The sequence below is a fragment of the Balaenoptera physalus genome (assembly GCF_965194825.1).
Source record: "Balaenoptera physalus genome assembly, chromosome: 14".
Classification (NCBI taxonomy): domain Eukaryota; kingdom Metazoa; phylum Chordata; class Mammalia; order Artiodactyla; family Balaenopteridae; genus Balaenoptera; species Balaenoptera physalus.
In genome coordinates this window covers 48,917,205-48,930,608 of record NC_138893.1, presented here as the reverse complement: position 1 = coordinate 48,930,608, position 13,404 = coordinate 48,917,205, and the positions used below count along the sequence as shown (strand labels likewise).

The 13,404-nt window shown below is 43.0% G+C and overlaps 1 protein-coding gene across 4 annotated transcripts in view; it reads left to right on the top strand.

Annotated features, from left to right (window-relative positions):
• Positions 1–3,136: 3,136 nt before the first annotated feature.
• Positions 3,137–13,404, top strand: part of WBP1L (WW domain binding protein 1 like) — a 59,429-nt gene continuing 49,161 nt past the window's right edge. The window contains exons 1-2 of one of the 4 annotated variants that reach the window (XM_082425339.1): positions 3,277–3,340; positions 10,292–10,343. Coding sequence is in view for 1 of the 4 variants with exons in the window: in XM_082425336.1 (XP_082281462.1) it covers positions 3,251–3,340 (90 nt within the window). In the remaining 3 variants the exon portion in view is untranslated. Of the gene's footprint in view, positions 3,341–10,291; positions 10,344–12,978; positions 13,094–13,404 lie in introns of those variants that run through there. The other 3 variants (XM_082425336.1, XM_082425338.1, XM_082425340.1) reach the window with 3 other exon arrangements.

Below are 13,404 nucleotides of genomic sequence, written 5' to 3'. Positions count from 1 at the left end.
AACCATAAGTTTGTTTTCTACATTTGTGACTTGACTTCTGTTTTGTACCCTTCTGTTCATTTGTACTCTTTTTTTTAGATTCCACATATAAGTGATGTCGTATGGTATTTTTTTTCTTTTTTTGAGTGGCTTGAACAAGAGACATTTATTTTCTCATGTGCTATAAGTCCATAATCAAGGTTCCAGCAAATCTGGTTTCTGGTGAGGGCTCTCTTCTTAGTTTTTGTCCCAAAAGTCACTGAGGTACAGTAAAGTTCTTCAATCTTTTTATTTTTTCTTTCTGTTCTTCAAAGTAAGTCAATTTAAATAATCTACCTTCAAATTCATTAACTCTTTTTTTTTCTTATTTCCATTCTTGTGTTAAACCCATCAGAACTTTTTTTTTCTTTTGTATCAGCTATTGTACTTTCAGTTTCAGAACTTCTAATGATTTTTTGGTTGTTTTAGTTTTCCTTTCTCTGCTGAGATTCCTCAAATGTTTTCTTATTATATCTATCTTGTCCTTCAAGATTCATACATACTTTCAATAGCTGACAAAGTTTTTCTTAGCTATTTATTTATCTAAATCATCTTGGTGTCGGTTTATGTTTACTAATTTTTCCTGATTATAATATTTTCCTGCTTCTATACATATCTAGTAATTTTTTACTGTCTGCTTGACATTATGTATGTTAACTTGAAGGCTATTTGGATTATGTTGCCTTCCATTAAAGGGTATTAAATTTTTATGTCATATGGTATTTGTCTTTTCATATCTGACTTACTTCACTCAGTATGACAATCTCTAGGTCCATCCATGTTTCTGCAAATGGCATTATTTTGTTCTTTTTCATGGCTGAGTAATATTCCATTTGCGTGTGTGTGTGTGTGTGTGTGTGTGTGTGTGTGTGTGTGTGTATCACATCTTCTTTATGCATTCCTCTGTTGATGGACATTTAGGTTGCTTCCATGTCCTGGCTATTGTAAATAGTGCTGCAGTGAACACTGGGGTGCATGTATCTTTTTGAATTATGGTTTTCTTTGGGTATGTGCCCAGTAGTGGGATTGCTGGGTCATGTGGTAGTTCTATTTTTAGTTTTCTAAGGAACCTCCCTACTGTTCTCCATAGTGGCTGTACCAATTTACATTCCCACCAACAGTGTAGGAGGGTTCCCTTTTCTCCACACCCTCTCCAGCATTTATAATTTGTAGATTTTTTGATGATGGCCATTCTGACCGGTGTGAGGTGATCCCTCATTGTAGTTTTGATTTGCATTTCTCTAATAATTAATGATGTTGAGCATCTTTTCATGTGTTTTTTGGCTATCTGTGATACCTGGCTTTTATATGGAGGACTTACAACTCCTTGAGGCTGGAATTGAGACCCTGTGCTAAGAAAATAATGTGGCCCCTGCCTAGTACTCAACCTTTTATTCTCCCCTAGGGAGCTTGATTGTGGAATGGATGAAATTCTAAGAAATTTAAGACTGGCAGAAATACTTGTCACCCTGTGCAGCACTTGGGAAAGCAGGATCAAGACAGAGACAGAACCGATTTTTTTCACTCTTACCTGTTTCCCACTTTGCCACCATGTAAGCCAAGAACAAACTTCCTTTGGGCCCAGCTATGGGCTAGACTGGGCTCGGCTCTAAAAAGCTTTGGCAGGTTTTTGAGGGGAAATTGGCAGCTACAGGCAGCTGGCTTTTCTGCTGCAGGTCTTCATCTGTTCGTTTATTTTCCCAATATTGATTGAGCTCACGGTTGGGCCATGTACAGGGTGTAGGGATTTGTTTAAAAAATGAATAAGACCTGGTGTGCCATACAAAAAGCTAAAAATTTAGTCGGAGGGGTCAGGCAGGCAGAAATTATAGATTAGATACACTGTGTGGTAAGTGTTATGTGAATTCAGAAGAAGAAACCAGGGGATGAGAACTAGGAATTTTAAACGGGAAACTGTATGTGTAATGTGTAAATGAGGTTAAATGTATTGTATAGCACAGTTCATTGGGGATCTCTTAACTGTTGGGTGTGAGCAGAATGTGTGGGAAATGTAGTGGCAGTAGATGAGATAAAGAAGTATGCAGGTGTGAAAAAAAAAATACAGGGACGAGGGACACAGAAAGGACCACCATATTGATAAGTTCGGACAATAAATCCTGTAGGTAGTTGAAGTATTTTGAGAGGGGAAGCCCTGAGACGATAATATTTGGTTTTAGGTGGTAGAACACCCCTGCTGTGACATGTGAGAGAAATTCAAGAGGGAAGAATTAGCAACTGGCAGGACAGCAGGGAGACCGTTTGTATTTAGCCAGAAAATGAGAACATGGATTGAAGCAGTGGGGGTGGATTTCAGAGCTATTTCTGAGGAAGAGTCAATAGAATTTCATCCCTCGAACTTGGGGTGACAAAGCACTGTGCCTCAGGTAAAGATACTATCTCCTAGGAATTCAAATTGACCGAAGATACTGCTTGAGCAGTTTGAGAGCAAGAGAGGGACTCTGGTACTGGGGCTGTGCTTAAAGACAAAAGACATCAAAAGCTTTTTAGATTGCAGTTGTCTTTTTTGTTTTTTCCTTTTTCCTTTTTGGCCGTGCCACCCACACAGGACGTGGGCTCCTAGGTCCCTGACCAGGAATCAAACCGAGCCCCCTGCATTAGCAGCGTGGAGTCTCAACCACTGGACCACCAGGGAAGTCTCTGCAGTTGTCTTTTTTTAAGAGTGCCAGGTTACTTTATAAAAGTAACTTATTTTCCAACACCCTTTAGAATTACCATACCCCTTTCTTTTTCTTTGCTAAACTGTGGAAATCTAGTACTTCCGCCACATTCAAGATGGTGGCACCAGAATTAGACTTTTCAACTCACGTTTTGGATGGCCCCGCCCCTGACCAAAGCTACTTCCGCCACTCTCTGCGCAGCGGGACGCATTTACGCCGCCTCGTAGCACTCAAGATGGCCCGGCTTCCTCCTACCTTCCATTGGCTGGATGTCTCCGGTTTTCCGTCTTCACGAGGGGGGCGGGACTTCGATTTGATCGACAGCTGTTTTGACCAATGGACGAAGGGCAAGGGCCAATGAAGCGCTGGAACTGGAGCACCATCCAAGTGTCTGGGAGGGCGTTTGGGCTGGGGCGGGGTGGAGCGGAGCCGGAAGCGGGAGGGGAGAGTGAAACAGGAAAAGAAGGGAAGAAGGAAGAAGAGGGAAGAGGAGGAGAGGGAGGAGGAGGAGGGAGGTGGCGGCGCCGTGGCGGAGGAGCAGGAGCAGGAGGGGGATGGAGAGGAGAAGGCTCCTGGGTGGCATGGCGCTCCTGCTCCTCCAGGCGCTGCCCAGCCCCGTGTCAGCCAGGGCTGAACCCCCGCAGGTAAGGGGGAGGGGGTGTCCGGGCCAGGCTGGGGTCTGGGGGGCGTCGAGGCCTGGCTGGAGGGGGCTGAAGGAATGTTGTTGCCAAGAGTTGAGGGGTCCCGAGAGGGGTACCCATGCCTGGAGTGGACAGGATCTAAGGGGGCGTCGGTGTTTAGCTGAGGAACACCTGTGACGGTTTTGGTATCACGGAGGTGGCAGAGGCATGGTGCCAAGCGAGTGAGGGGCCTTTGAGATGGCAGTTAGGTCAGGTGGGCTGGGATGACTGTGACTGGATAGTGGCGCAAGCGGGGTCATGTGGGGCGCATTCGTGTCCTCCAGTGGAGCAGGTCTCCAAGGCAGCGATGCCGCGTGTATGTCTGTGCGGGTAGGGGTACGTGGGTTATTGAGCGGGCCTGAGAGGGAGGAGGGGCTGGCTGAGAGGATATCTATTTCAGGCTGGACCTGGGAAAGTTCTAGGGGCCACTTGGCCCCATTTTCACTGGTGTTGGAGGCAGGACTCTTGGAAGGCAAGTGAGATGAAGTAGACTGGGACCTCTCAGCAGCAGGGCACACTTGAGCTGTAACAAGTTCTTACTTTCAGGCTGGCTGGCCTGGGGAGCCGGTCACTGATGCTGATCTGGGCCAGCTCCGGGTTTTGAGCAAAGGGTGGTGCTGATGCCAATACGGGCAACAAATGGAGCGCCCCAGCTTTTCTTGCTAAGTGGCTTGTGCTGATTTTAGCTCCGGCTGGCATTTCGAAACCCAAATGGGAGCGTTACTCCTGGCGCCAGGTTGGGTGGGGTGCAGTAGGGGTAATCACCCCTCCTTCCCTTCCTTGCATATGGCAAGGCTTTACCGTTCTATTTTCTTCAGTTTCTGTTCCCTTCTGTGTCTTTTCAGAAGGGCATATACAGACACACACAGAGCAAGATGGCAGACTCTATACAGCTTAGCATTTGAACTTTGTGTTGTGGTCAAGAGTATAAGCAGAATGCCAGCAAAAAGCCTTATCTTTTTTCCTAGGAATTTATGAGCATCATGTTATGCCCATTAGTATCCTCTATTTAAAACATTAATTAATTTTTTAAGTGAGATGAACTTTATATAACATAAACTGTTTAAAACCATTTAACCATTTTAAAGTGAACAATTCAGTGGTGTTTAGTGCATTCTCAATATTGAGCAACCACCGCCTCTATCTAGTTCCAAAACATTTTATCACCTGGGGAGAAAACCCTGTACGAGCAGTTCCTCCCTGTTCCCCCTTCCCCCAGCCCTTGGCAACCACCAGTCTGCTTTACATGTCTATGGATTTATCTATTCAGGATATTTCATATAAATGGAATCTTACAATACCTTTTATATGTGGCTTTTTTTTTTTTGACCTTTTGTATCTGGCGTCTTTCCCTTAGCATAATGTTTTCAAGGTTTATCCATGTTGTAGCATGTAATTCATTCCTTCATTCCTTTTTATGGCTGAATAATACTCCGTTGTGTTCCATAATTTGTTTATTCATTTATCTGTGGACGTATCATCTGTTTTTCCCAAAGAATATATTTATGTATATTAGAAATAACATGTGAAAGGAATAGAGCTCATTTTCTGTCCCAGTACATTCCTTTTTCTAGGGCTGGGGCTCTTCTGTTTTAGGCTTTGTTGGGGTTCTTTGTTTTCTCAGTTAAAATCATAAACTGGCAAGAGAAATAAATTTTCTTTATTAGAAAAGTTACAAAGCTAAGAAATACAGATGCTGAGAGAACAAAATATAGAACAAACTGTTGCTTTTCCTTTGCACCTGCTCCTTTCTGTAAGTATCTTTAAAGGCTGTTTCCAATAACCAATAATTAACATTGCTAGGGGGTTGACTTAGGAACGGTGCAGGCTTTGGAGCCTTTTGAGGCGGGTGCCCTGGGCCTGTGGACTACATCTCCCCATTGGAGAGCAGTGGTTGGCATCTGGTGGGAACCAGATCCATTTCTTTGAGCAGGAAGAAGGATGGAAAGTGGAGTTTCCTTCCCAGGTCATGGAAGCCTGGGATGTGGAGAGAAGGTTTGGGAGGAGATCTTCAGTGTCATGCCCTAATTGCAGCTTGTGGATCACAGACCGTTTTGTTATCATTTCTCTGGCACTTCCGATACTTACTTGGGGGACAGGGTGGCTTTTGTACTTTGTTCCATTTGAATGGATGCTAGCACTGGCCAGCAGCTATTATGTGCTTACAGTTCCTGCAGAGAAGGGAAAGTTTTTGAAATGAGTAGCCTCTCTCCTCCTGACCCCCTTCCCCCTAACACTCCTAACGCCATCTCATAGCCTGTCTCTTTCTCTCGCCGAGTTCTCAATATCTATAGTGAGAATTGTGTTTTGAATTTTAACCTTTGGAATGGAAGTTACTCTATAATTATTAACTCTGAATCCACCACAATTTAGTCAATTTAGTTTTTGTTTTGTTTTGGTTTTTGTTGATTTTTGGCTTGCAGAAATCAGTGAAGAAAAAATAATTTAGAGACCATTTTGGCTTAGGATGTATTTCAGGTACTCACTGTCCGTATTTCAACAAGTGGCTTCTAGCTAGCTCCGAACTGAGGAGGAGACTCTGTACTTCTTCTGTATTGAAAATTGTATGGGTACCTCACTGCATTTTTTTCCCTTGAAATGTCTCTATCAAGTACAGTCTTCTTTTTAAAAATTAAAGTATAGTTAATTTACAATGTGTTAATTTCTGGTGTACAGCAGAGTGATTCAGTTTTATATATATGTGTCTATGTATGTATATACATATATTCTTTTTCATAATGCAATCTTTTTTTTACACATGCATTTAATATCAAATATATGATATTAGGCAGCTTGCTTTCCCTGGTTCCAGCTCTGCACTGGAACAGTCATTTCTTGCCATCCTGGCCCAAATAAGTTCATCAGTTTAACTCCATTCTGTGATAAGGAACTTAGACTTAATTCTCCTATAGGTTATTGCAACTCAGATGTGATTCCTTGAATCCATAAAGAATATAAAAAAGCAATAGAGTCTCCAAACAGTAAGGCCTTGGCATTTGTCTCTTCCAATTAAATTATGATGGAGATATGCGGAGTTTCTTTCTTTCTCTTGTTGGTTAGATTCAACCAGAAAAATCTGACTGTAGTATTTAAAGTAAAGTTTTAGGAGAAATGTCTTTTTCAATAAAGTGATCCAGCCGATGGGCTGGGCGCAAATCTGTAGCGATGCAGTCCTTGCCTTTCCTCTGCCATGCTTAAAACTTTGAGTTGGAAGGGGGCCCTGGTTCATGATATTTTTTCTTCCCCCCACACCCTCCAATAGTATACCCCTTCCTCCCCACCTTTACTCACCTCCATTGCCCCAGTTTTCAGTCCAGAAGCCCTGCTCCACTTTTCTTTCCTAAATATGGCATTTCAGTGCGACCACCCTCATTCCTTGTAGAATAGTGGGATATGAGACTTTCAGGTTCTTACCCTCTTTCTTTCACTTTCTTAGCCTGTTTTATATACCAAAGTGAGCAATTTTCTCAACTTAACACCATGAGTTGCTGTAAATCCTTTGAGTAGAATCCAACAGACATTTACCAAAATGTTCATTCTTTGCAACAGGCCATTATTATTTCTAGGCACTGGGAACCTTCAAACAAGTAGCAGAATCCCTGTCCTCAAGGAGCTAATAATCCTGTGGGAAAGACAGATAATATACACTGATATGTAATCTGGAGGGATCAACGCTGTAATGGAAGTGCAAGCAAAGGACGGTGGGAACAACGCCTAGGGCTGGGGGAAGGTGGGGATTTAGGGAAGGTTTCATAGAGGGAGAGGCATTTGGACAGGGCTTTCAAGGTTGACAAGGATAAGTAGGATGTCTGTGGACCAGGAAGGGGGAAAGTTTATTCCGGCATGAAAGAGTGAAAATGGAGCTTTTGGAAGTGGCACATAGTCTGTGGTGGAAGCTTTGCCTGTGGGTGTGCAGAGGACTGTGAGAATAGCTTGAGACTTGAAAGGTGAGCTGCAATTAGACGATAAGGAGGGCTTTTATCCATTTGTCGAAATTCTGCTGACAGTAGAACTTTCTGTGATGTTGGAAATCATCTATATCTATGCTGTCCATTTTGTAGCCACATGTGGCTATTGAGTCCTTGAAATGTGGCTAGGATAACTAAGGAACTGAATTTTTAATTAATTAATTAATTAATTAATTAATTAATTTTTGGCTGCGTCAGGTCTTATTGCAACATGCAGGATCTTTTGTTGCAGTGCTGGGCTCTTCCTTGCTGCACGTGGGCTTCTCTCTAATTGTGGTGCGTGGGCTCAGTAGTAGCCCCTCGGCATGTGGGATCTTAGTTCCCCGACCAGAGATTGAACCCACGTCTCCTGCATTGGAAGGCGGATTCTTAACCACTGGACCACCAGGGAAGTCCCGGAACTGAATTTTTAATGGCATTTAATTTTTTGTATCAACTTTATTGAGTTATAATTCACATGCCAAAAGATTCATCCTCTTAAAGTGTACAGAAAATGTTTTTTTAGTGAGTCAGAGGGTTGTGTGACCATCACCACTATCTAATTTTAGAACATTTTCGTCACCCCACAAAGAAACCCCATAGCCATTAGCAGCCCTTCCCCATTACACCCCCTCCTCCCCCAGCCCCTACAATCGCTAATCTACTTTCTGTCTCTTTGGATTTGCCCATTCTGGACATTCTGTATAAATGGAATCATACACCATGTGGTCCTTTGTAACTGGCTTCTTTCACTTAGCATAGTGTTTTCAAGATTCTTCCATGTTGATGTATTTGTGTATCATCGCATGTATCAGTGTTTCCTTCCTTTTTATGGCCGATTAATATTCAGTTGCATGAATGTACCACATTTTATTTATCCATTCATCAGTTGATGGACATTTGAGCTGTGTTCCCTTTTGGGCTATGGTGAATAATGCTGCTATGGACATGTGTGTACAAGTTTTTGTGTAGACATGTATGTTTTCATTTCTCTTGGATATATACCTAATAGTGGAATTGCTGGGTCATATGATAACTCTATGTGTAACCTTTTGAGGAACTGCCAGACTGTTTTCCAAAGTGGTATGATACTCAGTTTTTAATTTAGAGTAAATAGCTACATGTGACTACTGACTACCTGTTAGACAATGCAGATCTAACAGTTTTCCAGTGTGGAGGTGGAATATAGTTTAATGTAGTGGTGAGGTCATGGGCTCTGGGGGCAGATTACCTGAGTTCCAAACTTGATTCTTCCACTTACTATCCTTGAGCAAGTTACTTTAACCTCTTTGTGCCTCAGTTTCCTCATGTATAAAATGGGAATAATAATAGCACGTACTTTAGGGACTTACCTGGTGGCACAGTGGTTAAGAATCCACCTGCCAATGCAGGGGACACGGGTTCGAGCCCTGGTCTGGGAAGATGCCACATGCCACGGAGCAACTGAGCCCGTGCACCACAACTACTGAGCCTGTGCTCTAGAGCCCACGAGCTACAACTACAGAGCCCACATGCCACAAATACTGAAGCCTGCACACCTAGAACCCGTACTCTGCAGCAAGAGAAGCCACCGCCAAGAGAAGCCCGATGCACTGCAACAAAGAGTAGCCCCCACTCGCCACAACTAGAGAAAGCCTGAATGCAGCAATGAAGATCCAATGCAGCCTAAATAAATAAATAAATAAATAAATAAATAAATAAATAAAAGTAGCACGTACTTTATAGGTTTGTTGGGACCTGAAAAGACATATATGTAAAGCTTTTGGAATATACTTCATGGTTATTAAATATAATAATACTTATCACTGCTATTCTTATTGGTGGTCCTCAAGAGTGCATTGTGGTTGGTACGTTAGTGTCAACTCTCAAACTAGGTTCAGAAACTGAGATTTGGGGAGTTTGGAAGTGACTTCCTTGATTCTGTTCTATATCTGAGTTTAGGTTTGTCCCTGTGATCTTTTACCTATGTAGGTAACTCTTCATGGTGAACCTATGTAGAATAGTGGTTCTCAATTGGAGACAATTTTGTCCCTGCCTGAGGACATTTGTCAGTGTCTGGAAACATTTTTGATTGTCGTAACTCAGGAGCACTACTGGCATCTGTTGTATGAAGGCCAGGGGTGCTGCTAAATGTCCTCAGGGTAGTCCCCCACAGCAAAGAATTGTCCTCTGCAAAATGTCAGTAGCGCCAAGGTGGAGAAACCCTTGTGTGGTACCTGCTATCCCCTTACCAGCTCCTGCCCAGTATCGTGGGATTTGAGGTCAGCCTTCCTATGAAAAGATGTGTGTGAAATAACCTCTGACGACAAATTTCAGGTGGGACAGTTTAAAGCTTTAGTGTCCTGAATCCTGATGTCTCTCAGATTTGCTGACATGTGTTACCAGTCAGCTCATCATCGTCAGCCAACATCAACTATTTTGACAAAAGCGAATTTTTTTAGTCTGTGGTTCAGTACGCAGGTGAGCCTCCTTAAGTCACCCCATCTTAAACCTTCTTTCCTCTCACTTTGGTCTGCCTTTGTGGTTTCACTTTAAGAACGTTTGTTTTCGTCCCAGTGAAAGCCTGATGGCCAGTCACTTTCATTTCTGTGCCCTCCATGGTCCCACCACCAATCTGAACTGAGTCATGTTCTTAGAATTTTTTCCTTTCCTCATTCCAGATCTTGGCTCTCCTCTCATTTTCGGCCTCACGAATGTTAGTTTGTTCTTACACACGCTCAGCCTGCAGAAACCGTTAGATGTTCGCCATGAGGGAAGCTGACGGTCCTGGATCTTACCAGAGCTGTGTCTGGAGGAGAGCCCTCTCCTCCAGGTCCCAGGATGCCCCTCATCTGTGGGTGCTGGGCACAAGCTGGCTACTCTGTGGGTGCTGTGGGTAACCTAGATGGCTTTGGATTCAGAATTCCGACAGCCTTTTGAATGCCTGGCCATCCGTACACCTGAGGGCCTCTTTCTTTCTTGCCTTAAGTTGCTGGACTGACGTTTGAGGGACCATCAGGACCAGGTGGAGCAATGACCAGGTGGGTTCATTCCTTGCCCTACCACCCCAACTGTGGGCCCTGCTGGGGCCACTGATCCCACTATAACCGCACAGACAGAGCAGCCACTGGGTGGCAGGGAACGGTGACAGCGGGTCTTGGTGACCTGTCCACTCAGCCGCATACAACAGTCAGGCTGAGGTCTGCCAGTGGGCACCTCCCTTTTGGCCCATCCTTTGACGTTCCACTAGGTGGAGCAAAGTCTGGCCAAAAACCCACATGCAAAGGTGGAAACCACAAACAAAGAAATACAAATAAATCCAGAACATTGCAACATGGGAGGTAAGGAGAAGGGAAACAAGTCTCATCCTATTGAATTCTGCCGCTTGTTGATACAATTCTGGGCTTTCCCAGTGTGGGAATTAAAGTAGGTCATCCCCTCAGACTTGTAAGTCTTGCCTGGATGGGGTTTTTGGGGCTTTGGGGATACTTTCGCTTACTCAGCTACATTCCCATAGCTGGATTTATTTACTTTTGGTTTTCATCTTTCCATACTTTCTTCTGTGGGAAAGCAGATGAGCTGTATATCTTCTGTTCCTGGTGCCGTCATCACCCTCATAGAGCCATGGCTCGGTTTTGATTCCTGATCTTAGGTGTTTTAAAGAATTTAAACTTGTTTTGGAAGAGATGAGAGTGAATGTAAGACGTTACAAGAATATTTGTGGTTTGGAAGGGTGGATCCTAGAGTGAAGTTATCAAAACATTTCTGTTTTGAGTTTTAAATATGGAGCAAGACAGATCTTACATTGTAACACTTTTGTTACACATTATTGCAGATCAGAGACACACGCGGTGATTGGAGAAAAAAATCATATTTTTCAAAATTGTACATACTGCTTTTTGTTTGCCATTTAAAAATTAATCTTCCTCATCTAAAATTCTACCTGGCAGTTTCACTCCAATCGTATCAAAACCCAACCAAACACAGACACAATGAAAAACACCATAGCTTAGTTTATTGATCAGATTTACACTTTTGTGGTTTATTTGGGAGAGAAAGTTAATATTTGGCTTTCTACACTGGGATGTTGGAGCACGGTAGCTCTTTGGGACTTGAATATAGAGTCGAACAGTGTGAGAAGTTCATCCTGTGTACTTCTTTCTTTTTTTCTTGAGTCCCTTGTCTTTAAATATGCAAATCCCCTTGCTGCTGTTGCTGTGGGTGGGAGCTGGGAGCGGAAAACCTGCACCGGCCTGATTTCGCATAAGGACCAATCTGGCTGTCTCTCCAATCCCTTTCTTAGACCCGATTGCTGCTTTTCTTTGGGCTTTGAGGTACCTTTTACCTTTTCACATCAGTTTTTAATCACACAAAAATAACACACGCTCATAACAATGGTAAATAATAGAGAAATACAAAAATACTTAGAGGAAAAAGTGAAAGTTTGTGGTTTGTGTATTTTTGGTTTTTCTGCTTATGCTGCAAATTTATAGATATAGTAATATAACTCCTATGTATAAACTTACATCCACACACATAAAATACATAAAGTTGTTGGTATGGGTAGGGTTCTTAATTTTCTTCTATTTGTTTTTAAAGCAAAAGTGGGATAATTTATATGTAGTTCTTTAACAACATGCACCATTTTTTAAAACCTTAATACATTGTAGACTTATTTTCATATTGCATATATGCCTCTGATTTTTTTTTAATGCCTGTAATTGCTTTAGACCATGATTTATTTGACTACCCTTCCATAAATGAACATACATTGTGTCCAAGGTATTGCCATTTCAAGCTGTGCTGCAGTGAACATGGTTGCACTTATTTCTTTCTGCAGTTTGCTAGATTCCTAGAAGTGGAACTGGGGACTGTGGGATTATAGGGTATGTACATTTGGAATTTGGGGCCAATAGTGCCAAGTTGCTCCCCCAAACGGCTTTATCAGTTCACATTCCCATCAGTAGGGTATGCAAGGGCTCACTTCCCCACACACATGTGAACATCATTTCTTCACCTGCACCCTCTGCTTATCCTTGAAGATGTGCCTTCTGACTCTTAACACGGGCACCTGGGGAACATTTCAGTTTACTTTCTCAAAAGCCTATAGTTCTCTAATTGGCTTAGCTTCCAGTCTCCCTGTCTGCAAACTGGTTGCTCCCTTTGCTGTGGAGTAGGATTCACACAAGAGCAGTGAGCCTCTAGCCAGAGGAGGGTAGAAATGCCTGCCCATGTGCTGAAGGAAGTGGTTTGTGGTCCCCTGGAAGATGTCAAGCAGGTGGCCTGGAGCTGTTGGCCAATTGCTGTGTGGTACACAAGTCTAATTTCATGCCTGAACTACCACCCCTCCGTGGTGGTCATCCCAGAAGAGACGCCTGGAAGTGGCATTGCTGAGAGTGCAGACTCTGGAGCCAGACTGCCTCCATATAACCTTGGACGAGTTAGTTAACTCAGTATCCTCATCTGTAAAATGGGTTAATAGCACCTAGCCTGTAGGGTTATTGTGAGGGTTAACTGAGTTAATACTTGTAAAGCACTTAGAGCAGTGCCTGCCACATAGTAATTGGCAAATGTTAGCCCTTGTTGTTGTTGTTGTTATTAATTATTTTAGCTCTGGGGAACTTTAAGCCTTCCCTATTCCCTTACTGATCCAAGGTTTGTTTTCAGTGGAGGAATTTAAGAATATATTTTGGTTCACTCCTTGTCCAAAATGCACGTGAATCACTTTCCATATCATCAGCCTTGGTGATCAGATGAGGTGTTTTTTCAACAACTATTTTCTAATAATAAGGTATGAAATCATTTATTCTTAGAGCAGGTAAGTTAGGATATATGCTATTATTCTGATACACGCACCACTGCAGCCTCTTGAGTGAGGAAAAGAGTTGGGGGTTGTGGTTCGTCGTTCATTCTGACCACAGTGCTGCCACACGCAGATCTGTCTGCTCTCAGCACACAGTGTACTGTACCGAGCTGAGGGACTCCCTGGGGCTTCTTGACACCTGTCCCCAACCTCCATTTGGTACTTCCTGTTCTGAGGTGAGGATGGTTTCTGAGGCTTTTTTTTTTCTTTTTTGTAATACAGCTTTATTGAGATATAAT